General features: G+C 40.0%; 1 protein-coding gene across 2 annotated transcripts in view; it reads right to left on the bottom strand.

Moving 5' to 3' along the window:
* The window catches only part of LOC117347239 (coiled-coil domain-containing protein 17-like), a 488,260-nt gene that overhangs the window by 325,411 nt on the left and 136,102 nt on the right, over positions 1-26,747 (bottom strand). For both annotated transcript variants that reach the window (XM_033917895.1, XM_033917903.1), the window contains one exon: positions 14,093-14,221. In XM_033917895.1, coding sequence (XP_033773786.1) covers positions 14,093-14,221 — 129 coding nt within the window. The remainder of the gene's footprint in view (positions 1-14,092; positions 14,222-26,747) is intronic.

Genomic DNA, 26,747 nt, shown 5'->3' with positions numbered 1-26,747 from the left:
TCAGAATATGTTTGTAACAGCGCTGCTTGTGTGGCATTAGGCTATGTAGTGATCGAAAGAAAAAAACAGACCTTTGCACATTTTTGCACTATATGGTGGGTGTATGAGGAGATTCATTTCCTGCACAGTTAAGTCCATTTTTTCTACTGAATAATAGTATAGGTACAATGAAAGTAAATAGCAAAAATGTTTGAGTAGATAATTAAGGAAATCTTTTTCATATTGCTTGCTTATGGACTGGGAAAAAAGACTGTTCAAGCAAATGTCTCCAGAACTGCTTTAATGGAAAAATGTGATTTTTTTTTTTTTAAGTACTTTGTGAAATTTATTGTTGTTGTAAAATTTATTGTTATACTTTGTTTTAAACTTAAAAAGCGGTGTCATTAACAGTGAATCTAATCGAAAAATCGATTCAACAGGGTGAATCGGATCGAATGAAATATTTTTCTCTGAATCGGGCAGCACTATTGGCTACCATGAGAATGGGCTACTGGGCATGATGGACCATTGGTGTGAACCAGTTAGGCTATTCTTATGTTATGTTCTCATCTGTAGGGGCCTTTGTTTTCACTTCTTATTTTAATGTATTTTTTTCCTGGGAACTTATCAGTGTTTTTTTATAATGGGAACAAAAATGGAAGAGAATTAATGTGTGTGGAATGGGGGGGGGGTAACTAATTTCTTCAGCTAAATAATTCAATCCACTTCAAACAGACATAGGAGAACTCACGCACCATTCACACACCCTCCAACCAAAAACGTCAAAAGAAAAAAACTGTTCGACAACCTCCTAGCCATTCGAGCTGCAACACTTGACCCCCAACTCTACAACCTATTGACCTCGACCACAAACTACAAAACCTTAAAAAAAGAAATAAAAACCCTTCTATTAAAAAAACACATAAAACCAAACTAACATAATCAGAACTGTCCCAAGCATCACCTGCAACTACTCCATATGTACTTCTGATGTCATGACAATTCAGACATAATTTATGTTATGTTATGTTTGGAATAATGGTTACATAAATGAGGTTCAATAAAAGAAAATTTTCTGTGGGAGCATTTGTTGGAACTTCTGTTATCCTGATTTCTTCTATCTGTGGGCTTTCTTTAGCTAACCTACTTATCTGGGGCTTTCCACTTCTGCAGCTGCCCTTTTCACGGTCCACTTTGCGCTTGCACTCTCTGGGGAGGGGGGGTTGGGTCTGGGCTTGGTGGGGTAGGTGTGTCTGGTAGTTTTGTCTGGGTGGTGGCTGGGTGTTTCTTGGGTGCTTGTTGTGCGGATTGGTGTGTCTGGTGAGCGGTCTGGGTGTTGTTGCTTGTGGGGGTTTTTTTCATTATAAAATATGGCTGAGGGTCTAGTCCGGCTTATTATTCTTGTGGGTTCTGGGGTGGGATTTGTTTGCTTGCCCCAAGTTTTGGCCTTTTGTTGTGTATTGCTATGCCTCTCATTGGCAATTTTCTCTTGGGAGAGGCTTGTTCATGCTTGTTGTTGCTGTTACTCTCATTCTGTGTTCTTTTTGATAATGTATAAGTTTCTGTACAGACCATGGTTGCTTGTCTGGACCTTTTGCCATTCTCAATAAAAATACTTTGGAAAAAAAAAAAAAAAAAAAAGAAAATTTTCACTGCCTGTTTCTATTCTGACCATTTATTCCATTTCATGGTTATTGCAAAAAAAAAAAAAAAAAAAAAAAATTTTACATGAGGGGGGGGGTGTCAAAAAATGATGGGCCCCGGGTGCCACATACCCTAGGTACGCCACTGTTCTTATGTAATCCGCCTTGAACCGCAAGGTAATGGCAGAATAGAAATCACTAATGTAATGTAATGTATATATTATATATAGTGGTATTAGACCCCTAGTATGTATTGAGTTAGGATAAAAACTTGTATCATAAACTTATACTGTAATTATGGCAAGTCATAACCTGCAAACTGTATTTTATATATGTTTAACCTGTAACCTATTTTGAGCTCCTTGAGAAAAACGGGATAGAAAATGAATTAAATACATAAATAAATATATTCTGTAATAGATGACAGAATATAGACTAGACAGCTCAGACCAGAATGGTAAATTCAACTTATTAATACAAATATCCATGGATATGAAAGGCAAAGGGAATTTTGCCAATTTAATCATAGACTGAGACTTTCAGAGTCTAATTTTCAAAGCACATTTGATAGGTAAAAAGCATATTCTTTTTAACCATGAGAATCATCTTTCTGAAAATTGTCTACCTATGTGCAAATAAAAGCAGGTGCAATCTTCTTCAATATGTATACTTTTACTGGCATTTCAAGTAATTCTTGGGAGTAGTGTTAGGTCTAGGATAGAAATAATGGTCCAAATTCTCTATAGTGTGTCGTAAGTTAGGTGGTGGTAGGCGCCCTACTAAAGCCTAACTTAATTGTATTAATTGGTGTTAAACGGTGCAGTAATAGACTACATCATCCAAAATCAATTAAAATCAAATTTTTTAAAAAATGTAGGCACACGGCATCGAACTCCCATCCATAGAAGTGCCACCGGTACCTATGTCTAAAGTAGATGTGGTTTATGTCGGAAGTAGATGTAGTCACTGGTAATAATAATAATAATAACAGTTTATATACCGCAGGACCATGAAGTTCTATGCGGTTTACAATGATTAAAAGTTACAGATTGAGTAGTACTAACCATGGCGTACCAAGGGGGGGGCGGGGGGGCAGTCTGCCTTGGGTGCAAGCCCTGAGAGGGTACTCCCGGCCATTGGCATCCAGTTCCCCCCCCCAACGTCCAGTTCTCTCCCTTGGCGTCTGGCGTCCGGATTCCTTACCCCCCGGCCTCCCCCGCAGGCCTTCAAGGTGGGGGGACAGGCCTTCAAGGGGGACAGGCAGGCAGGCCTTCAAGGGGGATAGGCCTTCAAGGGGGGGGGACAAGCCTTCAAGGGGGACAGACAGGCAGGCCTTCAAGGGGGGACAGGCCTTCAAGGGGGACAGGCAGGCAGGCCTTCAAGGGGGGGACAGGCCTTCAAGAGGGGACAGGCCTTCAAAGGTGACAGGCAGGCAGGCCTTCAAGGGGGGGGACAGGCCTTCAGGGGTGGGATGCAGACCTTTAAGGGGGGACAGGCCTTCAGGGGAGGGGGGCCCTTGTGTAGAAGTACACAGAGGGAAGGGGGGGGGGTTCAAAGAGACATGCATATGCCGGACTTTGGGTGGGAAGAAATAATGGGTCTGGAAATAGAGGAGAGGGAGAGAGATGATGGACCAAGGGTTTTAGGGAGGAAAGGAACAGAAAGGGAGAGAAGTTGGACACAAGGGATGGTGTGGAGAGGGGATAGAGATACTGGATAGGAGAGTAGTTGGGAAAAGAAAGGGAGAGATGGTGGACCCTGGGGTGGTGAGGAAGGAGGGAGAGATTCTGGATGAAAGGGTAGTTAAGAAAAGGTGGATCTGTGGAGGGAGACAAAAAAAAGGAAAGATGCCAGACCTCCTGGGGAGGGAAGAGAATTGGAAGGGGAGGACAGATATGGCAGATGGATGGTTAGCATGCAGAAAGAAGGAGACCCTGGAAATCAAGTTATTAGAAGACAACCAGAACCTTGGACCAAAAAGATTTGCAAAATAACCAGACAACAAAAGGTAGAAAAACTAATTTTATTTTCTGTTTTGTGATTCCAATATGTCAGATTTGAAATGTGTATCCTGCCAGAGCTGGTGTTAGATCGCAAACGTGATTTAGCTAGGATTTAACAGAGAGAGGAAAAGTCCTTTTTGTTTCTTTATTTTATTTACACCACAGCGCCAGTGTGGTTAGGAGAAGCCAAAGGGGGGTGAAAAAGCTATAAAATAAACCCACCCAATTGGGCAGGAAAATCGAATCTTAAAACTAATTCAATAGGCTGAATCGAATCAAAATTTTTTTCCTGAATCGGGCAGCACTAGTTTGCACTACTGTCTTAGACTTTAGGACCTGGGATTGGGGAGAGATGGCATCCTCAGTACTTTATAATGCAAGTGAAACGAGGATTTGGTCAGACTTTTGAAGGGTCTGCAGAAGAAAAATATTGTATAGGCCGGGGACATGAGACAGCAGGAAATGGGAACTTTTCTTCCTTCTATTTTTGGGAATGGCAAGGCTGAGAATGTCAGAGAGTTCAGTTAAAATATGTTCCTTTTAAGAAAATATAATAATGTGTTTTATAAAGTTTATAAGCATTGCTGGCCTACCCGGTGAGGTGTTCCTAGTGGTGGTAGTGGTGGCAGCGTGTCAATGTGTTGAGAGGAAGAGATGGTCTGTGAAATTCTGCTGAGCAAACTCCGGGCCTATTTCCACCCCCCAGTTAGTCCACTCCATTCAACTGGTTCACACACTGAGTGGGTCTTTGGGTAATTGTTTTGGGATCTCTTCCAGTGGTTTGTCAGTATCTCTTTGTGGTCCAAGGAAGAAAACTTTGTTAACCTTAGCATTGACCTACAGAATATGTTTGTAACAGTGCTGCTTGTGTGGCATTAGGCTCTGTAGTGATCGAAAGAAAAAACCAGACCTTTGCACATTTTTGCACTATATGGTGGGTGTATGAGGAGATTCACATTTACTGCACAGCTAAGTCTGTGTGAAGTTACCTTGTGCTGTATTTGACAAGGTCTCTGTTTAGAAGGAAAGATCTAAGCTTAAAAATGAAGTGGCCAGAAGTTATGATAAAAGCAGATAGCGTAGCTGGTTTTAAGAAAGATTTGGACAAATTCCTGGAGGAAAAGTCCATAGTCTGTTATTAAGACATGGGGGAAGTATCTGCTTGCCCTGGATCGGTAGCATGGAATGTTGCTACTCTTTGGGTTTTGACTAGGTACTAGTGACCTGGATTGGCTACCATGAGAATGGGCTACTGGGCATGATAGACCATTGGTCTGTCCCAGTTAGGCTATTCTTATGTTATGTTATTATCTGTAGGGGCCTTTGTTTTCACTTCTTATTTTAATGTATTGTTTTTTTTCTGGGAACTTATCAGTGTTTTTTATAATGGGAACAAAAATGGAAGAGAATTAATGTGTGTGGAATGGGGGGGTAACTAATTTCTTCAGCTAAATAATTCAATCCACCTCAACCAGACATAGGAGAACTCACGCACCATTCACACACCCTCCAACCAAAAACGTCAAAAGAAAAAAAACTGTTCGACAACCTCCTAACACTTGATCCCCAACTCTACAACCTATTGACCTCGACCACAGACTACAAAACCTTCAAAAAAGAAATAAAAACCCTTCTAGTCAAAAAACACATAAAACTGAACTAACAAAATCAGAACTGTCCCAAGCATCACCCGCAACTACTCCATATGTACTTCTGATGTCATGACAATTCAGACATAATTTATGTTATGTTATGTTTGGAATAATGGTTACATATATGAAGTTCAATAAAAGAAAATTTTCACTGCCTGTTTCTATTCTGACCATTTATTCCATTTCATGGTTATTACAAAAAATATTTTTTTACATGGGGGGGTGTCAAAAAATGATGGGCCCTGGGTGCCACATACCCTAGGTACGCCACTGGTACTAACAGAGTTAAGATTTAGTGGTCAGTTATTGTGGGGAGAGATTGTTCAATGTAGCTTTAAGAACAAATATGTTTTTAGGTGTTTCCTAAATTCCCCATAAGTATTCACAAGTATGAGTAATTGTTTCAGGTCTTTACCCCATAATGCTGCCTGATAAGAGAAGAGATGTTGATGGTGTCTTTTAAATTTACATCCTTTAACCTGTGGAGAAACAAAATTCAAGTTTGAGCTTCTCTTAAGTTGATTGGTTAAGAAAAGAGAAAAGGTCAGTTATATATCTGGAGGCTAGGCCGAAAAGTACCTTGAAGCAGAAACATCCAAATTTAAACTTCACATGTGCCTCCATCGGCAGCCAATGCAGGAGTAGGTAGGAAGGGGTTATAGGGTTGAACTTCTTCAGACCCAAAATCGGCCTGATCGCCGCATTTTGCACCTGTTATAATCGTTGGAAGTTCTGGGAAATTGCCAGGTAGGCTATATTACAATAGTCAAGTTGGCTCAGAATTCTGAATGATGAAGCATCAAAATATGCTCTGATGGACCGAAGCTTCCAGAGAGTAAAAATACCCTTTCTGACCAAAGAGTCCACCTGGTCTTTCATGGTTAGGTCCTGGTCTAGTATGACACCCTTCATAGTAGATTGGATAGGGTAACTGAGTTTGTTGATGCGCAGCAATGTTTTGGTGTCAAGTGAGTGTAGCGAGGCTACGAAGAATTTTGTTTTTTTCTGAGTTTTGTTTCAATCTAAATTCAGTCATCCATTGTTCCATCACATTTAATACTTCTATTGCCATAGGAGTGACTTCGGAGAGAGAGAGGTCATGAATGGGATAATAATTGTGAAGTCATCTGCGTAACTGAATAATTTTATCCCCAGTTGGGACAATTGCGCACCTAGTGATCACATGTAAACATTGAAAAGCAGTGGGAACAGTGGAGACCCCTGTGGAACGCCAGATGGATTACTCCAGGTTTCAGATAAATTGTAGTTAAAGCGTACTTGATAAGTGCAGGATGTAAGGAAACCTTGGAACCAGTCTAGCACCTCGTCTCTGATACCAATTGCATCTAAGCATTGTAACAGTTTTCCATGGTCCACTAGGTCAAAGGCAGAGCTCATGTCAAATTGCATAATCAGTGCGTTAAAGCCCCTACTGAACAAGGAGCGTAAATTATCCAAGATGGCCGCAATTACTGTCTCAGTGCTAAATAGAGATCTGAAACCAGATTGAGTTTCATGTAAAATAGAGAATTGATCAAGATATTCCATCAATTGGGTGTGTACCAATCCTTCCATGATTTTTACAAAAAGTGGAATGGATGCTAATGGTCTATAGTTGGTTGCGACTGCTAGTGATTCTTTATGATTTTTTGGAATTGGGGTTATTGTGATGTGACCATTATTAGTAAGGAAATTTCCATTTTTTTAAATTATCGGTCAAATAATTCAACAAAGCTAATTTAAAGCTTGATGGGGCTGCTTTCATAATTTCTGGGGGACAGGAGTCCAAGACGCACTATGATTTAGTGAACTTGTTATATAATTTGATATAATTATTCCATTCTAAATTTTGAAAGGAGTTCCAAATCATATCCACTGGTATTTCATTTCTTTGTACGTTAACTATTTGATGTTCAAAACTTTTCGAAAAGAAATCAAAACTTCAAAACTTTTCGAAAAGAAATCAAAACCCTACTTTTCAAAAAATTTATCCAGATATCTTAACCCAACCCTTCCCCCTCCTCCTAGATAAATTCTCCCCCAAAACCTCCACTTAAATAATCTCTTCCTCCCCAAAACACCAACCAAGTATTCAGATCCCTGAAATGTAACGTAATCTTATTTGTACTCTAACTGTAATCTATTTGTTATTTCACACAGTAATGTACAGTCAATTTAATATCCAATTTGCAGGTTCTTCCAGAATTAATCCAGGTACCTCTCCTCCCTTGTAACAAAAAAAACAAAACAAAACCCCAAAACTGTTGTAACTTCACTGGAAATGTCCAGTAGCTCTTTTGTAATCCGCCTTGAACTGCAAGATATAGGCGGAATAGAAGTCCCTAATGTAATGTAATGTAATGTTCATGTATATCATTTGTTGAGCAGTTATTTCTTAGGTTTTTAATTTTTGAATCAGAATGCTGTGTTAGATGTTTTGCTGAAGGTAGCTTACTGTTATGCATGGATTGAGTGTAGTGTGTGGTGTCGAATAAGTTCGTAACTAGGTTGAACAGTTCTTTTCTATTGAATCCTTTCGAGCTAGTGTTGGATGAGTCAATTTTGAATTAGTAAAAAGCTTTGCGTTTTTCTTTTATCAATTGTTTGTAGATTTTTATGTTGGATCTCCAGTTGTTCCGGTCTGACAATTTTCCCGTTCTTTTCCAGATCCTTTCCAATCGTCTTACTGCTTGTTTCATTTTTAGAAGTTCAGTGTCAAACCATTTATTGTATTTATTTGAGCAGCTTTCGTTTAGGGGAAATTTCGTCTAAAATGGATTCGCTTGTTTTCATCCAGTGATCTTTGAAGTCAATCCCTTCTTCTATCTCCTCTCGTAATTCATATTGTGACCAATATTCCTCTGGATTGATATGGCCCCTTGTGAGATGTTCTTTTTTATGCTTGGGTGTGTTTTGGATTTTAGACGAGTCCAGATTAAGGTAAAATAATAAGTAAAGTGATCAGACCAGATATCATGACACCAAGTACCGTCAGATATAGAGATGGAAAGTTCTAGAATCTCCTTTGTGGACATAGCTACCACATCTAGATGATGGCTTTTTTCATGTGTTTGTGTGGTTAGAGGGAGATTATAATTAAGCAAAGATAGAAAGTTTTTTAAATCTTTTGCTTCTGGATTGTCCTCTTCGTCTAAGTATAAGTTTATGTCTCCTGACATGATGTTATATGAAAGAGCAATTGAATTATGTAGAACAATTTCGCAGAAGTCCTCTTTAGCTTACGTCCAGCTTTTTGATGGGACATAAAATAATATGCAAGAAAGGGATTCTTCTAGTTCTTATTGCTAATTTTACAGGCTAATATTTCTAACTGATTGGTCATTTTGGTATCCAATAGTTCAAATTCAAATCCTTTCTTAATAATCACTGCTATTCCTCCCCCCTTGTGCCATCATGATTTAGCATGTGAATTTTAAAATTATCTGGTAGGAGGTCATTTATTATTGGATCCTCTTTGGACAATAGCCATGTTTCCGTTAGAAAAAGACAGGCTATTTGTTTGCTGATGATCCAGTCTTTGATTAAAAAAGCTTTATTCCTTATTGATCTAGTATTAAGATATGCGCAAGGAATAGAAGTGGATGTGATAGGTCTGGTAGATATGGTGGGTGGATGTGATAGGTCTGGTAGATGTGGTGGTGAATGGTCTGGCAGATCTGGTGGATGGTCTGGTAGATGTGGTGGTGGATGTGATAGGTCTGGTAGATGTGGTGGTAGGTGCTTCTATTGACACAATTCTCATCGAAAGTAGATGCCTGGCTTACATTTCTGATGCCTACTTTTGACATAGCCACAATTATCTAAATGGTGCCATTGATGATGATAATTGTATCATGCAGGATATAAGGCGGGCCCCATAACCAGTATGTATTAGATACAATTTTAGTTAAGACCTTAAAAGACACCAATATATAAAACAGATGTAGCTGAATAATGGACATGCTTCAGAGACTTGTGACACAGCATAGTATAGATAGCACAGCACGCAGAGTACATATTTTTCGATTATAAAACACAATATTTTGGTTTAATGTCTGGAACAAGATGCTGAAACCATAACATAACTGTTCCTTGAAAATAAGCTAAGGGTAAGAACTAAAATATTTGTCACTTGTATAGTTAGGGGAAATCATGTGACTGTTACCATGTGATTGTAGCCTACAGAAGTGTATTGTGTAGCAAATATTAAGAGTTTTCATAAACTAGATGTTTGCAATAGAATAGAGCCTGTCTACAAAGTCAGCATGTCTTCGGTGAGCATGTTGTTCACTTCCTTCTATTGCTGACAGAGGTGAAACCAATAGCATGTGATGAGTTAAGTCATTGTTGCTAAGGAAAAGTACTAATGAAGTATGATTAACTGGAAACCATGTGACTTGAATAGAACCAATAGAATATTGTTAAAGTATGCAATTTGTAAATGGATTGCAATTGGAAGATGTACCACCTACGTATGTTTAATAATGAATTCATTGATGATGTCATTGACCCAATAAAATGGCCAGTCACTTGCACTAGGGAAACTTTTCTGATGTCCCATTCATTAGAGGATGCAGAAACACTTCTCAAGGCCTTGAATATTAACTACACTTTTGTGTTAGATTTATTTTCTTTGATCTCCTCTGAGATAAAATTAAGAGCTGGGGGTGGGGGGAGGTGGAACCTGTCCACATAGTTATTTCAACCAAATACCATCACGTGAATGACATGCGATAAGCAACACTTTTCTAAGTGGTCGTTGCTAACGGCGTCATTTAGGGAATCTGGTCCAATATGCTTCCTTTTTTGCATTTTCAAAACTGTGTGTATGTCTCTAGATCAGGGGTGCCCAAGGATTGCAAAGGCAACGCCGGTAGCTCGCAGAGCCAATGTTCTCCCTAGCATTCCCCCGGTCACCGTCTCACCTTTAAAGTAGTGTAATTATGGCAGCCTGCAGAACGAACGTAGCAGATTGCCGTCTGTCTCTGTAGCACGTTCCCTCTGCCGCTGTCCTGCCCCCAACGTCAGAGGTGCGGGACCACGGCAGAGGGAACGTGCTACAGAAACTTATGGCAGCATGCTACGTTCGCTCTGCAGGCTGCCGTAATGAACTTTCAACTGTGGTAGGCCCAGAGGGAAGAACGGAGGTGAGGGAAGCAGCGGAGATAAGGTTCCACACGTCGGGGTAAAATTGGGCCCATTGCGAGGGCCCTGGCAGGAGGGAGATTGCCTTAGAGACACTGGATCGGGGAGGGGGGCAGAAAGAAGAGACAAAAGGACCTTGAGGAGGGGCAGGAAAGCAGCCTTGAACAAAAAGGGAGTGGGAAGACAAGGCAGATAAGGCAGATCCTGGACTACTAGAGGGCTTAGAGAGGTTGAAACACTCTGAACCGAGGAGAGAGAGATGCCAGGCCCTGGGGAGGGGGAAGACAAAGAGAGTGAGAGACACAAAGACCAAAGGTGGGAGGACTCAAAATGTTAGCAGAAGGAAGATAGAGAGGGAGAAACCTGAAACAAAGGGAAGGCAGAAGAGAGGGGGCAGATGTTGGACTATGGGACAGAAGAGACAAAAGGGAAGAGACCCTGAGGAAGAACAAAGAGTTGCAAGATCAGAAAAGAGGAGGGAGACATGTTGCCAATAGGGGTGGAGGAGAGAGAAAGAAAAGCTGGAAGGACAGAGAGAGATGTTGGTTGGGGAATGGAGCGAGGTCTGGAGGACAGAAGAGGTGCACTCAATATATATATAAATAAATATAGAGGTCTTTTACTAAAGCGCGCTAGCTGATTTAGCGTGCACTAAATGCTAACGCGTCCATAGAATACAATGGGCGCACGCTAAATCGGCTAGCGCACCACAGGGGGTATATGTTTAGTATTTTTATTGTTGGTAGATCATTTTGACTTGGTCATTTTAAAAGTAGCACGCAAGCCAAAAACGTGTGGGCACCCCTGCTCTAGATGAACTATGTATCCACACTAAAATGAAGCATATGCATGTCTTAAGAAAAAAAACTGCAGAAATGGCGTATGAAACACCAAGTCTTTAATAAACAAACATTAATGTGAATATTAAACAGTTTGTATCCAAAGAGGTTGGTGAACCCGGTCCTGACATGGTCCATTTTTTGAAGAAACACTCCTTCCTCAGGGGTCTTAATTAGAAAATGACATGGGTAAAAATTCTGTCCCCATCACTGCCCCGTCCCTGGCCCACTGTCCCCTATACCGCCCCGTCACTGCAATTCCCTTCACCACCCCATCACCGTCACCACCATCCCCTTCACCGCCCCGTCACTATCACTGCCATCCCATTCACCGCCCCGTCACCACAGCATCCATACAAGCCTGCAATACAAGTACTGTAATATTTAGCTTATTCCTTCCTTATAAATCAAAGTTCTGGCTGCTGGAGAAAGAGATGTTCAGCTGGCAGGGCTTTGTTTATAAATTTTTATCAACACAACTAATAAACTACTTTATCCTGAAGCGAAAAAGAAATAGAATTTTTTTTCTACCTTTGTTGTCTGGTTTCCTCATCTTCTAATTCAATTTCTTCCATCCACTGTCTCTCTTCTCTCTGCATCTTCCATTTGCTCTGTTACTGTGCCTCTCCCTTTCTCCCCCCCTCCAAATTGGTCTGGCACCCATCGTCTTCCCTCCGCTCCCCCCATTGTCTAGCATCTCTGTCTTCTTCCCTGCCAGCATCTTCTCCCCACTCTCTCTTTCCCATTTCCCTTCAGCAGCTTCTCCCAATCTCTTTTCCCCATTTCCCTTCAGTGTCTTCTCCCAATCTCTCTTCCCCATTTCTCTTCAGCGTCTTCTCCCAATCTCTCTTCCCCATTTCCCTTCAGCGTCTTCTCCCACTGTGTCTTCCCCATGTCCTTTCAGCGTCCTTCTCCCCACTCTTTCTTCCCCATGTCCTTTCAGCGTCCTTCTTCCCACTCTGTTTTCTCCATGTCCTTTCAGCGTCTTCTCCCCACTCTGTTTTACCCATTTCCCTTCAGTGTCTGTTCCTCTCCACCCCACCTTTCCTCCCTTTCTCCCTCCCTGCCCCTTACCTTCATGGCACTTTCACTCCCCGTGCAGAGAGAACACCTCTTAGCCGCTTCTGCCATGCACCCATGCCCCCCACCAGGACAACAGACTTGGTTCAACAAATGTGCCAACAAACTCCTTGCCCTTTACCTTCGTGGCCAGCAATGTCTAGACTGCCTTCTTACAGCAGCCGGAGCATTGAAGCTGCATATGGCTGCCGGAAAGGTCTCTGATGCAACTTCCGGTTCCGTCAGAGATAACCTTTATGGCAGCCACACGCAGCTTCAACGCTCCGGCTTCATCTATAGATAATGCCTGCTTGTCACCCAATTTACACCAAACGGTATCATTTCATACTCGCTATGACTTTCCTCTTATTGTATTCTCTCTACTCTCAGTAGCCTTATCCAGCATTGTCCTTTTTTTAGCTCCTACTGCCTGCATCTTTTAGCTCTCACTGTCCGTATTTCATTCACCCAGTAGGAGCGGGGCTTGCTATCCTTTTCTGGATTATTATATTTTGTCTTTGCTTCTGTCAGCCTTCCGCAATGCACCAATTCAGTCACTGCCCTCTTTTTTACCTTTGCACATATTGCACAGTGCAGTAGCAAACCGGCTATGTCATAGTTTTCACCACATTTGTTTCACATCCAGCATGCCTTCACCATGCTGGGTTTTGCTCCTTATATCTTTGCCGCAATTCGTTCTCGTCTGCTCACTGATATATATTTTTATCACGTGTATCTTTTTCAGCTGTGCCTCTGTTACTACCCTTCACAATGCTCATGCTATCTTTTCATACACCCACCTCATGCTTTTCCATGGTCTCCTTGCACTCTTATATTTTGTCGGGTCCTTTGCCTTGTCCTCTCCAAGGCCTGTCCTCCAAATAGGCTCTTTAGCTGGTCACTATCACACTCAATTCATATACATATTTTTATATATTTTTTTTATTCTGTGTTTTCACTGGATCCACATTTCCCCTCAGCTGTTTCCAGTTGTCATCCAAGTTCCCCAGTATATGATACTTTTTGGTATGTATCATTGCTCTTAAAACACACTCACATACATCTCTTGTACGTCATCCCTTATTCTGTTTTTCTTGATTTCCACAATTTTAGGGTCTTCAGGCTTATATTGTACTATTCTCCACACTGGGATGCATATCTTTTCATGTATATCCACACCCCTCACTTGATTAACTTATATTCCACAATTATACTCATATTAACACAAAGGAGTTTTATTTCTACACTTCCACAACATTGTAATAGATGTCTCACCACCATCACCCATTGGATCATGTCATCACACACATTTGCTGTCAGCACCCTTATTCACATTATGAATATATCCGTTTAATTCATGCAATTGTTTACATTAGGACCCCTGAGGAAGGAGTGTTTCTTCGAAACACGGACCATGTCAGGTCGGGTTCACCAACCTCTTTGGATACAAACTATTTTATGTTCACATTAAAGACTTATTAGTTTATTAAAGACTTAAAGTTTATTAAAGACTTTGCACCTTGTACACCATTCCTGAGTTTTTTTCTTTTGTTCCTTGTTCGACATATTACTGCAGTTCTGTTGGATTTTTTGTTTGTGTTTGCATATGCATGTTTTGACATTTGCCTAAGAAAGATGTACCTAAAGTAAAAAACAAACAAACAAAAACCCATGTTTTTTACTCCTGGTCTTTGCAATAGCCTTTGGATTAATGCGAACAGCATGAAAACTATCCCCTTGATTATTAAGGAATAAATTATAAACATAAGTACCTGATTTCAGAAGACAAGCTACCTACTCCATAAAAGTGAATATAACCTTGCTGTAGAAGTGGCTGAATCTTCTTTTTCTGTTTAACACATACGTGTGAGTCACTGTTTTGGATCTGATTCTTGTTTCTCCTACAAATATAGAAATAAGAATTACATTTCATTATAACAATTTTCAAGAGATTTAAGGGCTTAAGGCATGCTCATTGATTGGCTTCTCTGACATTACTAAGACTGAATTCCATACGTTTAGGGTCCTAGTTTCACTAAAATCCTAGGACCTAATACTCAAAATGAGTTAAATATCCAGGAAAGGATCCTGGCTATTTAAATTGCCTCTCTGGTGCTAACTGGGCATTTTCAGTGGAACTTAACCAGGTAGTGGCACTTAACCAGATATGTGGTTCTTCATAACTGGTTAAATGCCAAATATCACACTTAACTGGCTATGGTTTATCTGGCTCCCTATACCCAGAACTTCAATGCCAGAGTCTGGACATGGCCCAACACTGAATTTATGTGTTAAAAGAGAGGTGTGCTTACCCCTGGGCATTTGCTAAGGGAGGAAAGGATTGCCTGCAGACTCCTCTCTGCTTATTGATTTCTTGCAGCGTTTACAGTCCTGCTTTCAGTGCTGCAAATCGGGCAGGCACTGCTGAGGACAGGTGTGACATTCATCCGGGAGTCCTCTCCAACAGGCTGAAAATGATGAAGAGCTGGTGACTCTGAAAGATTTTTTGGAGCCACGTGGAGAAGGTAGAGAGAGGAATCAGGTGTACTTGGTAATTACTATCTTTAAGTGTCCTTTTTTTTTCCCTTAGCTATTTTGGACAAATTTCAGGAAATTTGTGGCCATGCACTACCTGTTTGTGATTGCACATATGGGGAAAAGGAAGGGGAAAAGTAGAGTTTCTACACCCATTATGATAGGTTCAATGAACCGTCATGTGATTACTTCAGTATCAGACCCCTCTCAAGCAGAGAGATTAGACCAGGTCTCAAGAGTTTCTCTTAGTTCTCCCGAGCGAACTCCTCCTCTCCCTCCAACATCCTCTGAGGTTACAGGATCCAGAGTTGGTCCTGGTGCTTTAATTGAAGCCACTGATCCTCCAACCAAAACAGACTACAAAACCTTCAAAAAAGAAACAAAAACCCTACTCTTGAAAAAATACATAAAACCAATATAACAAAACCAAACATATCCCAAACTCCTCCTGAAAGCTATCTATTCCTTAGCAAATTGGAAAATGTTGAAACTATTCCTTAAGTACTTCTTATTATCTTAATAATATGTACTTCTTTTTTTTAAGTTCAATAAGTTTTATTTGTATTTCTGATAAAAGGAATAACAAATAGACAACAAGGTAAATAACATATAAATGCAATGTCCAATTCAACACACAATATTAAGCAGGTAATCATATAGTAGACAGATCGTGAAGCATGTCCCAAACAAGTTATGCACAGAATAACCCAAAAAGCATATAAGGAAATTCACAATTCAAATAAAGGGTGATAGAGAAACATCTAATAAGAACCGCCAATGTCGCTCAAACGAGTGTAAAGATTTATTTTTGAAAGCGGCAGCTCTTTCATATTTCGCTGTGACACAAATCATATTCCAACACATAGAATAAGTTACCACTGATAAATTCTTCCAATTTTGCAATACCAATTTTATAGCTAAGTGTAAAAGTAGGGCGAAAAGTTTCTTATCATCTTCATGCAAATCATGGGCAAGAGTGTGAGTACCAGGAATTACAATAGCAGGAGTAAGAGTAGTGGAAATACTGAAAACATCACAAATTTTCTTCCAAATAGACTGCCAGAATGGATTTATCAAAGGACAATAAAAAAGCTGATGCAGGAAGGTGCTACGTTCCTTGGTACAGGACCAGCAGAGACCGGGTTCAGTTGTTTTGAAATGAGACAACTTATGTGGGGTCCATATCGCTCTATGAAGCACAAAATATATGGTTTGTTTCAGTGAAGAGGAACAGGAGGAACGCAAAGAGGTAAGCCACACACTCCTCCAGACGTCGTGTAAGGGTGGTGTCTGCAGATCAAATTCCCACGTTTGCTCAGTGCCAAGGGGCTGATGAAAACTTTTCATTTGCAAGCATTTGTACCATCTAGACGCACAACCCTTAATAGCATGTAATTTAGCAAACATAGAAAGCAGACTAGGAGAGTTGGATGTGAGTGGAGAGGCACGTAAGGTTGAAGAAATGCAGTGAATCAGCTGAATCCAGCGAAAGTGCTGAGAACTAGCAATATGAAAGCTCTTTTGTAGTTGGGTGAAAGACAGCCATGAGTTATCGTCACGTAAGTCTTGAATAGTCCAAATTCCAGAACTTTGCCAATCAGGCCATTGAATACAGGCGCCTTGAATTTTAAAGGCAGGGTTATTCCAGATTGGAGCGTACATGGTAGTAGACCAAGGGTGCTCAAGGTGTTTCTTGAGTATAGCCACTGCAGATTTAGCGCTATGATAAATGGGGCATGTAGATTTAGACAAGTGCTGAAAAGGTAAAAGATGGAGAGGCTGGTTTTTATAGAAGGATGACTCCCAGGCATACCATAACGGCGAGTAAACAGACGTAGTTGGCATGAACCAATAGGAGGTTTGTTGAAGTAGGAAGGCAGCATGATAAGAATGAAAATCCGGAAAGTTGACTCCCCCAAATTCCTTGCCAGCTTTCAGTTTGACCAGCGCTATCCTCGGAGGTTTGGAGTTCCACAAAAAGACAGCAAGAGCTCTTTCAATAGTAGCATAAACGGTATCAACAAAAAGAATGGGAATCATATACAAAAAGTATATGATCTTGGGTGCCACTACCATTTTGATAGTACTTAATCGGCAAGAGATCCTTAACCATAGACAGCAGTTTATTGGCATTGAGAGACAGAGTTTCATCAATAGTTGGAGCAAAGTATATTCCTAGATATTTCAATGCTGTGTCCGCCCATTCAAAATTGAAGTGTTGAAGATCATAATTGACTTCCGGATGATTGAGAGGCATGATTTCAGATTTAGTTTGGTTAAGTTTGTAGCCAGAGACACGAGCATAGCCAGTGATGGTATCCAGGATGTAAGAAATAGAGTCCGGAGTGGTATACAATAGTATGTCATCAGCGTAAGCCGAGTATTTGACAGAGAACTGTTCTATGTCTACACCTCTGATATCAGTGTTCTGTTTGATGGATAGAAGAAGTGGTTCCAATGCAATGTTAAAAAGCAAGGGCGACAGTGGACACCCCTGTCGTGTGCCACGGCTAGGATGAAAGAAGGTCGACAGCTGATTGTTGATGAGGATTCTAGTAGAAGGAGAGGTATATAATACCATCATATTGATGGCTGATTCTGAGAAGCCAAATCTCCTCAGAGTACAGAATAAGAAGGACCATTCTACTCTGTCAAAGGCCTTCTCTGCATCGAGGCCAAGAGCCAGATGAGGTGTGTCCAAAGTAGCCACTCAATGTAAAACATGAAAAAATAACCTGGTATTATCGTGAGAGAAACAACCCTGCATAAATCCAGTCTGTTCAGATGAAATCAGCCGAGGTAGAATCTGTTGCATTCTGCCTGCTAGAATTTTTGCATACAGTTTAGCGTCCACATTTATCATGGACAAAGGGCGATAGCTATGGACTTGTTGTTTATCTTTGCCAGTTTTGGGTAAGACCACTATCACAGCTTCAGTGAAGGATCCTCTGATTTCTCGAGATTGGATCAGATATGTATATAGGTCCCGTAATAAAGGGATAAAGAGAGATTGGAAGGTGACATAGAATTCTACCGGGAACCCGTCTGGGCCAGGTGTTTTTCCTTTAGCCATGGATAATAAAGCATCTGTAATATCAGCATCAGTTATTGGGGAGCAGAAGAGCTCATTGTCCGAAGGGGTGAGGCTGGGACAAGTGATCCCCTGAAGGAAATCCTCAATTCTAGCAGTGACAGGTGTAGTTGTGAAATCTCGATAATATATCCATTTTAGAAGTGAGAACGTCACCATCTTTCGATTTTATTGAGGTAATAAAGGACCTTTCAGTTTGAGATTTCAAGTAGCTGGCCAACAAGTGGCCCGAGTTGTCATGTTCAGCATAATAAGTCGAGTTTTTCATGAATAAGGTCTTCCCGGCAGTATCTGCTAATAAAGCATTGTATCGGAGACGATAATCCCCTAGCTGATTCAGTAGAGCTATGTTGGAAGAGTCATTGTTGAAGAGAGCTTCAAGTGATGAAATCTGCGCTTCCATTTTAGAGCGAAGTAATGCAGATTCTTTATTTTTCCTAGCTTTGTAAGAGATTATTAAGCCTCGTAAGTATGCCTTGAGAGTATCCCAGTAATTGGTCCACGTGGTTTGATTAACTTGGTTGAATTCAAGAAATCATGAATTAGAGGTACTAGGTAGTCCACAAACTCGGTATCGTTCAGAAGTGAAGAGTCGAACCTCCAACACAGTCTCAGGGTAGCTAAGTTCCACAAGTTAAGTTCAATGCTGATCAAAGCATGATCAGACACCAAGATGGAGTGAATGTCTGTGCGAGCCACACTGGAAAGCAAGGAGGCAGATGTAAAAAAAAAAAATCAATCCGTGAAAAGGAAGAATGCGGTGATGAAAAAAAAGAAAAGATACGTCTAGATGGGTGAGAGATTCTCCAGGGGTCACATAAGTTTAAATGTTGAATAATATCCAGCAAAGCAATCCATGCTTTAGTCGGCTTATGAGGAACAGACGACTGTCTATCTAAGAAGGGGTCCAATGCAATGTTGAAATCGCCGCCAACAAGAACTGGTGTAGCACCCAGGGAGGTGATAGAGTTCGCCACATCATGGAAAAATGCAGGGCAGTCTCTGTTGGGGGCATAGATGTTAAATATGGCCAGGGATGAGTGACGATGGGATAATAACACTCTAACCCAGCGACCTTCAGTATCACAAGCTTGATCGATTACCAGAAGATCAGGATGTTTCTTTATCAACATGAGAACCCCATTCCTTTTGTCATGAGCAGGCGAGAAAATGGGGGGTAGAGCCCAGTTACATAGAAATTTGGAAGATTCCTAAGCATCAAGGTGCGTTTCTTGTAAAAGAACGACATCCGGATGTAACTGAGTCAAATATTAAATTATCTTGATCTTCTTCAAAGGGTTATTCAATCCTTTCACATTGAGGGAAACACATTTAAAAGGCATAATAACAAGGATGTATACTTAAGGCATATATTGTGTACAGGTATACGGAAACAAACAGCATTTTTATATAGTGTAAACTCCCCAGGCCAAATTAAAACCATTGGCCGAAGGAGTGGACAAAACGGGTTAGTGAGTGAGAAAAAGACAACAGGCCAGAACAAGCCAAAGCAGAACACTGTAAACATAATAATGCTCATGGTGATACACAATAGTTATGTCCGTGTGGACACACAATAACATCAACACCAAAGTCGAATGAAAAATATAAAAAGAAAGAGAAAAACAAGATGAGAGATATCCTTGACTCATAAAGCCAGCAAATAGGATAGCAGATAATTAGGAGAGAAGAGCTGATAGCATAGTAGGCCAGGATAAGATGTAAGCAAAAGGCAAGAGAAACAGGGAAGCGATGAGAGAAATAAGAAAAAAGGAAATATGATTAGGCCTCAAGTAGCGTGTTAAAAGGAGGAAGAAGGAGGAAGGTAAATGATCGATGAAATAGAGGCATTGGCAGAAAACATAAGTGAGGTCTGAACATATTATCAGCACGGAGAAAGGGAGAGTAGCAAGGGAAGAGCAGCATGGAGCAAAGGAGAAATAAGTGACATAGTTTACATCACTGTCAAAAGTGATTAAGACAGAGTGCATTTAAGAAATGCACGAGCCAATTAAGAATAGAAGGTCAAGAAATAAAAAAGGTAAAGAGTAGTCAGAGAATAAACAATGCACTAACAGCGTAGTCATATGCAATCAGGCAAAACAACAGCTAAGTTAGAAGAAATTGTTCATGTAGCATCGATAGTGCTAGGAGAGATGGATTCCAGGAAATCGCCGAGTTGGTTAGGATCCGTGAAGTCCTTGGTGCGATTGTTGATAGTAACATGCAATCGAGCAGGATAGTACATCCCAAAGCGGGCGTTGAGAGCTTTGAGCCTGGGCCGATATTCAAGAAGCTGTTTCCACAGACGTGCAGAATTTTTGCTGAGATCCGGGACGAACATCAAATTCTTGCCTTCAAATTTCAGGGGCGCCTTCATCTTAGCCTTCTGCATAATCTCGATGGTTTGGCTAAAGCGCAGGAGGCTCACAATGATCGGGCGAGGAAAATTTTCATGCGGCACACGCTGTGAGCTAATGCGGTGAGCCGTTTCGATTTCAAAGGGTTGAGCAAAAGTGATGTCTAGTAAGGTAGGGATGTGATCTTGTAGGAACTTGACCAGATTCTGGCCCTCCCAGCCCTCCGATAAGCCGAGTATTCTAAAGTTCCGCTTACGGGCCCTATCGTTTGCCTCATCCAGGTCTTTCTCCAGCTGCACCACGTGCTTAAAATGGCGCTGCAAATCTTTGACGTTCTCGTCGGTGGCGCGTTGCTTAAGCTCTAGAGATTCCACCCATGTACGGAAGTGTAATATATCTGTTTTCATAACAGACACATCTTGTTTTATATCCTCAAAACCTGCATTAGTTTCGGAAAGCATGTCTTTCAAGGCTCGCAATTCATCTAACAAAGCCGACATAGGAGCGTCTTCAGGCTTAGAGGCCTGCGATTTGACAGGGGAGAGAGGGTCGACTTTCGTGCGCTTACCACCTTTAGACGCTGACATTGTGCAGCAAGGGTGCTGGTAAGAATCCCAGTGCACACGGAGCGAGTTTCGTGCAGGAGTAATGGCAATAAAAGTGTGTAATCACAATTCAAAAGCAGTGTTCGGCCGGAGCTCAAATTCAAGCTGCCATCTTCTCCAAGGCTCGCTAGCGCCCCCAACAATATGTACTTCTTAATATCATAGAACAATCTCAACTCAATGTACGTTGTAAATAGTTAAAGCAGGGGTTCATTCACTCAAAACATCACAAAAACAGGACAGTTGACAAAATCATAAATAAACGGAGAAAAATAAACCTCAATTGTGGGTCGCCAGGACTACACAAGTACCAAAGCTCACCACCTCATCACGGGTTTATGAAAAAAACTCCGTACAGTTATAAATTACTTTCACACTTCAGCATCACTTTAGAAGAATGTTTATCAAAAGATTCTCAAAGGATTTGAAATCAAACGTCCTGTAATTTTCTATAAATCAGAGAGACTGCCCCAAACTAACTAAATGTATGGCAATCAGCTACAGCTGTAGATAAATTCTAAGCAACGTTTAGTAGCGTGGCTAAACAATTATGTATCTTAGCATGTATAAGAGAGTCAAACACTCATCTGAAGAAACATCTTCGTCCCGATAGATAAGATCTTCTATTTCGCCTGCGAACAGGCTACTTCAGGGGATTATTTAACACTGTAGTCTCCACGCTGTCAGCTGTATAACGGGCGGCCAGGCACTCTCAAAATGGCCCTCAGACCGAGATACGCGCCCGACTCGTTTAAAAACTGAATCGAGTCGGGCGTCTTGACGTCATCGCAAAAACGCGAAGGGTCATAGGTCAATCCTCACTGCTCCACATATACTCTTCAATCCAGACCGAACAACTGAGCCTTGTGTTCATAAGAAAGGCTGCCACTCATATTCAGAATTTAAACCTAGTGGTTCTATAGTATGGAGGCGATTTATCCATTGTTGTTCTTTTTGCCATAAAAGATTTCTTATGTCACCTCGTCTCATTGAAGGGATCACTTTCTCCACCACCCAGCATCTAAGGCTTTCAAACTTGTGTTTTAACTTTATACAGTGAGCCACTATTGGAGCTGTCATTTTACATGTATTTAAGCAACTTTTATGTTCAGTTATTCTTGTAGTTAAATTGCGTGATGTTTGGCCCACATAGAATAATTCGCATGGGCATTGTATTATGTAGATCACGTTAGCTGTTTGACAGGTGGAGGTATGTTTGAGAATGTAATTTTTCCCATCAATAGGATTTATAAAATTCGAGAGAGTGGTCATAATTTTACAATTAATGCAGTGTCCACATGGGCTATGTCCAAGAGTAGATTCTAAACTCTCTTCTGTAAATTTTTCTTTAGATGTATGACACAGCCAATCATTTAAGTTTCTGTTTCTGGATTGAGGAAAAATGAATCTTTTATTCGCAAAACATGGAAGTGTTTTCAGCAGTGGGAGATGTTTTTTATATTTCTTAATCATCTGTGGAGATGCACATGTCTGTTTGATAATACAAGGAATTATTTCAGATTGTTCATTGTTCTCAGGAGATTTGTTGTAATCCAGTAATGTCTCTCTGGGATTGCATAACGCTCTTTTCTTTGCTTTCTTAATTATAGATGTTGGATAATTTCTAGATTTTAATCTTTGTTCCAGTACCTTTGCTTCTTGGAGAAAATTTTCTTTACTGTTGCAAATTCTCCTATATCTTAAAAACTGGGCAAAGGGAATACTGGTTTTCAGGTGTACTGGATGCATACTGTCAAATCTTAACAGTGTATTTCTGTCCATTGGTTTTCGAAATACCGATGTTGTTAAACGGATCCCATCCAATTGTATACATACATCCAAAAAGCTTATTTTGTTTTTACTAGATGACATGGTAAATTTAATGGATTCATGGCACTGATTTAGCTCTGAAGCAAATTCTTGAAGTTGGACTTGGGTTCCTAGCCAAATCACAAACACGTCGTCTATAAAACGCCACCATTTAAACACCCATTGAAATCCTATCAATTTATAGATGAAAGTCTCTTCAAACCACGCCATATATAAATTGGCTATGGTTGGGGCAAACGATGCGCCCATAGCTATGCCAGAAAGTTGTTTAAAAAGTTCTCCATTAAAAATAAAGTAGTTATTTTTCAAAGCTATGGCACTTAGTTCTTTCAAAAATAGTACAAACCCACTCTCAGGGTTATATTGCCTATTCCATAAGTTGACCAAAACTTGAAGGGCTTCATCTTGGGGTATGCTAGTATATAACGAGCAAACATCAAAAGTAACTAAAGTACAATTTTGTAAGGTATCAGGTTCGATGTCATTTAGCATTTTAAGAAACTGTGTAGTGTCCTGAATGTATGACTTAATATCCTTTAGGTGATCCTTCAGCTTTATATCAATGTATTTACTTGTCTTCTCCAACAAGGAATCTCGAGCCGAGACTATGGGACGTCCAGGGGGATGTTGAGTATCTTTGTGAATTTTGGGAAGAAGATAGAATATGGGAATTTTGAAATGTTGAGGTGTCAAAAACATATATTCTTTTTTTGTTATGAAGCCTTGTTTTAAGGCTTCAGAACTCTTTTGAGCAATTTTTTCAAATATTTCTAATGAAGGATCACTAGTCATTTTCATATATGTATCTCTTTTAGAGAGCTGATTATTGGCTTCTGCTAAATATAATTCCAAACCCCATATTACAATCGCACCCCCTTTATCAGCACGTCTAATTATTATTGTGGGATCTTTTTGTAGAGATTGTAATGCTGTCCATTCTGCGGAGGTCAAATTATTATAATACTTTCGTTGTTTAACATCTTTATCCATTCGTTGTAAATCCTGAATCATTAGATTCTTGAAAGCTAGTATAATAGGATTCGGAGGCCCCGGAGGGTTCCATTTGGATTTCGGGCGTACACAAGATTTTTCAGGTTCTATACTAGGATGTTCGTGAAAGAAAGAGCATAGATTTAACCTTCGTAGAAATTTCTCTAAATCTATCCGAGCTTGAAAGGAATTATGGGGAACTGTTGGAACAAAGGTTAAACCTTTTGATAAAATATTTATTTCATCAGATGTTAAATTACGGTTTGATATATTAATCACTATTGATTCCTTTTCCTCTGGGGTCGAGTTCGTGTTCGGCCTCGATGTGTTCCTCTGCTTCGGACCCCTCTGCCTCCTTGAATCGAACCTGCCCCTTGCCTGTGTCGACCTAGATCCCCATCCGGGTCTTCGGATGTAGAAGTACCCTCATTGCTCAAATTTTCAGAAGAATCTCCAGATGTAGTAAATCTCACATTTTTCATTTTGTAATTCGTATTCATCCATCTATAGACATATCCAGTTTGATAGTCTTTTTCGTCTCTTTGATATTTTTTCAACTTATTAGTTCTAATTTCCCTTCGTAATTTATCCATTTTATTGTTTGAATCCGTTAATTTGTTGTCAAAGTCAGTATTTTTACGTGCTTCTTCCAGTAATCCTTCATACACTATTTTATTCTCATTAATCTTATATTGTAAAGTCTTGATCAGTAACAGCATTAGATCTAAAGAGCAACGATTCAAAATCTGATTCCAAGTTGTAATAAAGTCATTATTATCTGTAAACATTTGTGGGGCTGTTCTCATTCTAAGACCCCTTGGGATGATTTCATGTTTACAATATTCAACCAAACTTGCACTCTGCATCTCCATTTGAATAATTTGCTTCATAGTTTTATCAATATCTAGCCAAGCTAGATCTGTACCATGTGTTTCTACATTTGTAGATAAAGCTGGTGCTTGTAAAATCTCGGTCCTTTGACCATCTGAGAACCCAAAGCCGCTATCCCATAGCTGTGCCATCATGAATTCCTATGAAGCCAGTTAATGAATTAACTAATATAATAAAGGTACAATCGTATTCTGTATAGAACAATCTCAACTCAATGTACGTTGTAAATAGTTAAAGCAGGGGTTCATTCACTCAAAACATCACAAAAACAGGACAGTTGACAAAATCATAAATAAACGGAGAAAAATAAACCTCAATTGTGGGTCGCCAGGACTACACAAGTACCAAAGCTCACCACCTCACATTCTCAAACATACCTCCACCTGTCAAACAGCTAACGTGATCTACATAATACAATGCCCATGCGAATTATTCTATGTGGGCCAAACATCACGCAATTTAACTACAAGAATAACTGAACATAAAAGTTGCTTAAATACATGTAAAATGACAGCTCCAATAGTGGCTCACTGTATAAAGTTAAAACACAAGTTTGAAAGCCTTAGATGCTGGGTGGTGGAGAAAGTGATCCCTTCAATGAGACGAGGTGACATAGAAATCTTTTATGGCAAAAGGAACAACAATGGATAAATCGCCTCCATACTATAGAACCACTAGGTTTAAATTCTGAATATGAGTGGCAACCTTTTTTATGAATGCAAGGTTTATTTGTTCGGTCTGGATTGAGGATTATATGTGAAGCAGTAAGGATTGACCTATGACCCTTCGCGTTTTTGCGATGATGTCATGACGCCCGACTCGATCCAGTTTTTAAACGAGTCGGGGCGCGTATCTCGGTCTGAGGGCCATTTTGAGAGAGCCTGGCCGCCCGTTATACAGCTGACAGCGTGGAGACTACATTGTTAAATAATCCCCTGAAGTAGCCTGCTCGCAGGCGAAATAGAAGATCTTATCTATCGGGATGAAGATGTTTCTTCAGATGAGTGCTTGACTCTCTTATACATGCTAAGATACATAACTGTTTAGCCACGCTATTAGACGTTGTTTAGAATTTATCTACAGCTGTAGCTGATTGCCATACATTTAGTTAGTTTGGGGCTGTTTCTCTTATTTATAGAAAATTACAGGACGTTTGATTTCAAATCCTTTGAGAATCTTTTGATAAATATTCTTCTAAAGCGATGCTGAAGTATGAAAGTAATTTATAACTGTACGGAGTTTTTTTCATAAACCCGTGATGAGGTGGTGAGCTTTGGTACTTGTGTAGTCCTGGCGACCCACAATTGAGGTTTATTTTTCTCCGTTTATTTATGATTTTGTCAACTGTCCTGTTTTTGTGATGTTTTGAGTGAATGAACCCCTGCTTTAACTATTTACAACGTACATTGAGTTGAGATTGTTCTATACAGAATACGATTGTACCTTTATTATATTAGTTACTTCTTAATATCATAACAGTTCTTATGTAATCCGCCTTGAACTGCAAGGTAAAGGTGGAATAGAAATCACTAATGTAATGTAATGTAATATATCATTTTTGAAAATGCCTTAAATTTTTACTACCTCTATAGAGGGGCTGGTAGGCTCAGATGAAATTCCAGAAGAGGTTTCCTTGAAGGATATTTGGTTACTTAATATGAGGATGGAGAAATTATTGAAAACAGTTGTATCTCAATCACAAGAATTTTCTAAAGAAGTTGTAGAACAACTGGAAAATGTTGATTCCAATATTAAAATCTATGACAATTATGGAAAAAAAGGATTCCCATACTGTTCATTTAAAACTTGAATCTATGGAGAACGCTGTTAGGTCAAGAAACCTAAGAATGATACATTTTCTGAAAACTCATCTAATCTCCCCAGAAATCCTTTCTCAAAAGTATCTTGGGGAAATTTTGGGTATGCAGATTTTTGATACAATAAAACAAAAAATATTAAGGCAGAAAGGAATGGATCAGTTGGAGTCTATTAATATAGACCTGACTGATTTTCTTGAAGACACTCAAGATATTATACAGTCAATGCCTTGTTTTGTGGCGCTAAGGTGCAAATGTTTCCTGACATGGAAAGATCAACCCAACTTAGAAGGAAGAGCTTTTTAGCC

This window comes from Geotrypetes seraphini, chromosome 1 (genome assembly GCF_902459505.1).
Source record: "Geotrypetes seraphini chromosome 1, aGeoSer1.1, whole genome shotgun sequence".
Classification (NCBI taxonomy): Eukaryota; Metazoa; Chordata; class Amphibia; order Gymnophiona; family Dermophiidae; genus Geotrypetes; species Geotrypetes seraphini.
Note: the sequence above shows the minus strand (reverse complement) of the source record. Positions and strands in the feature narration are given on the sequence as shown.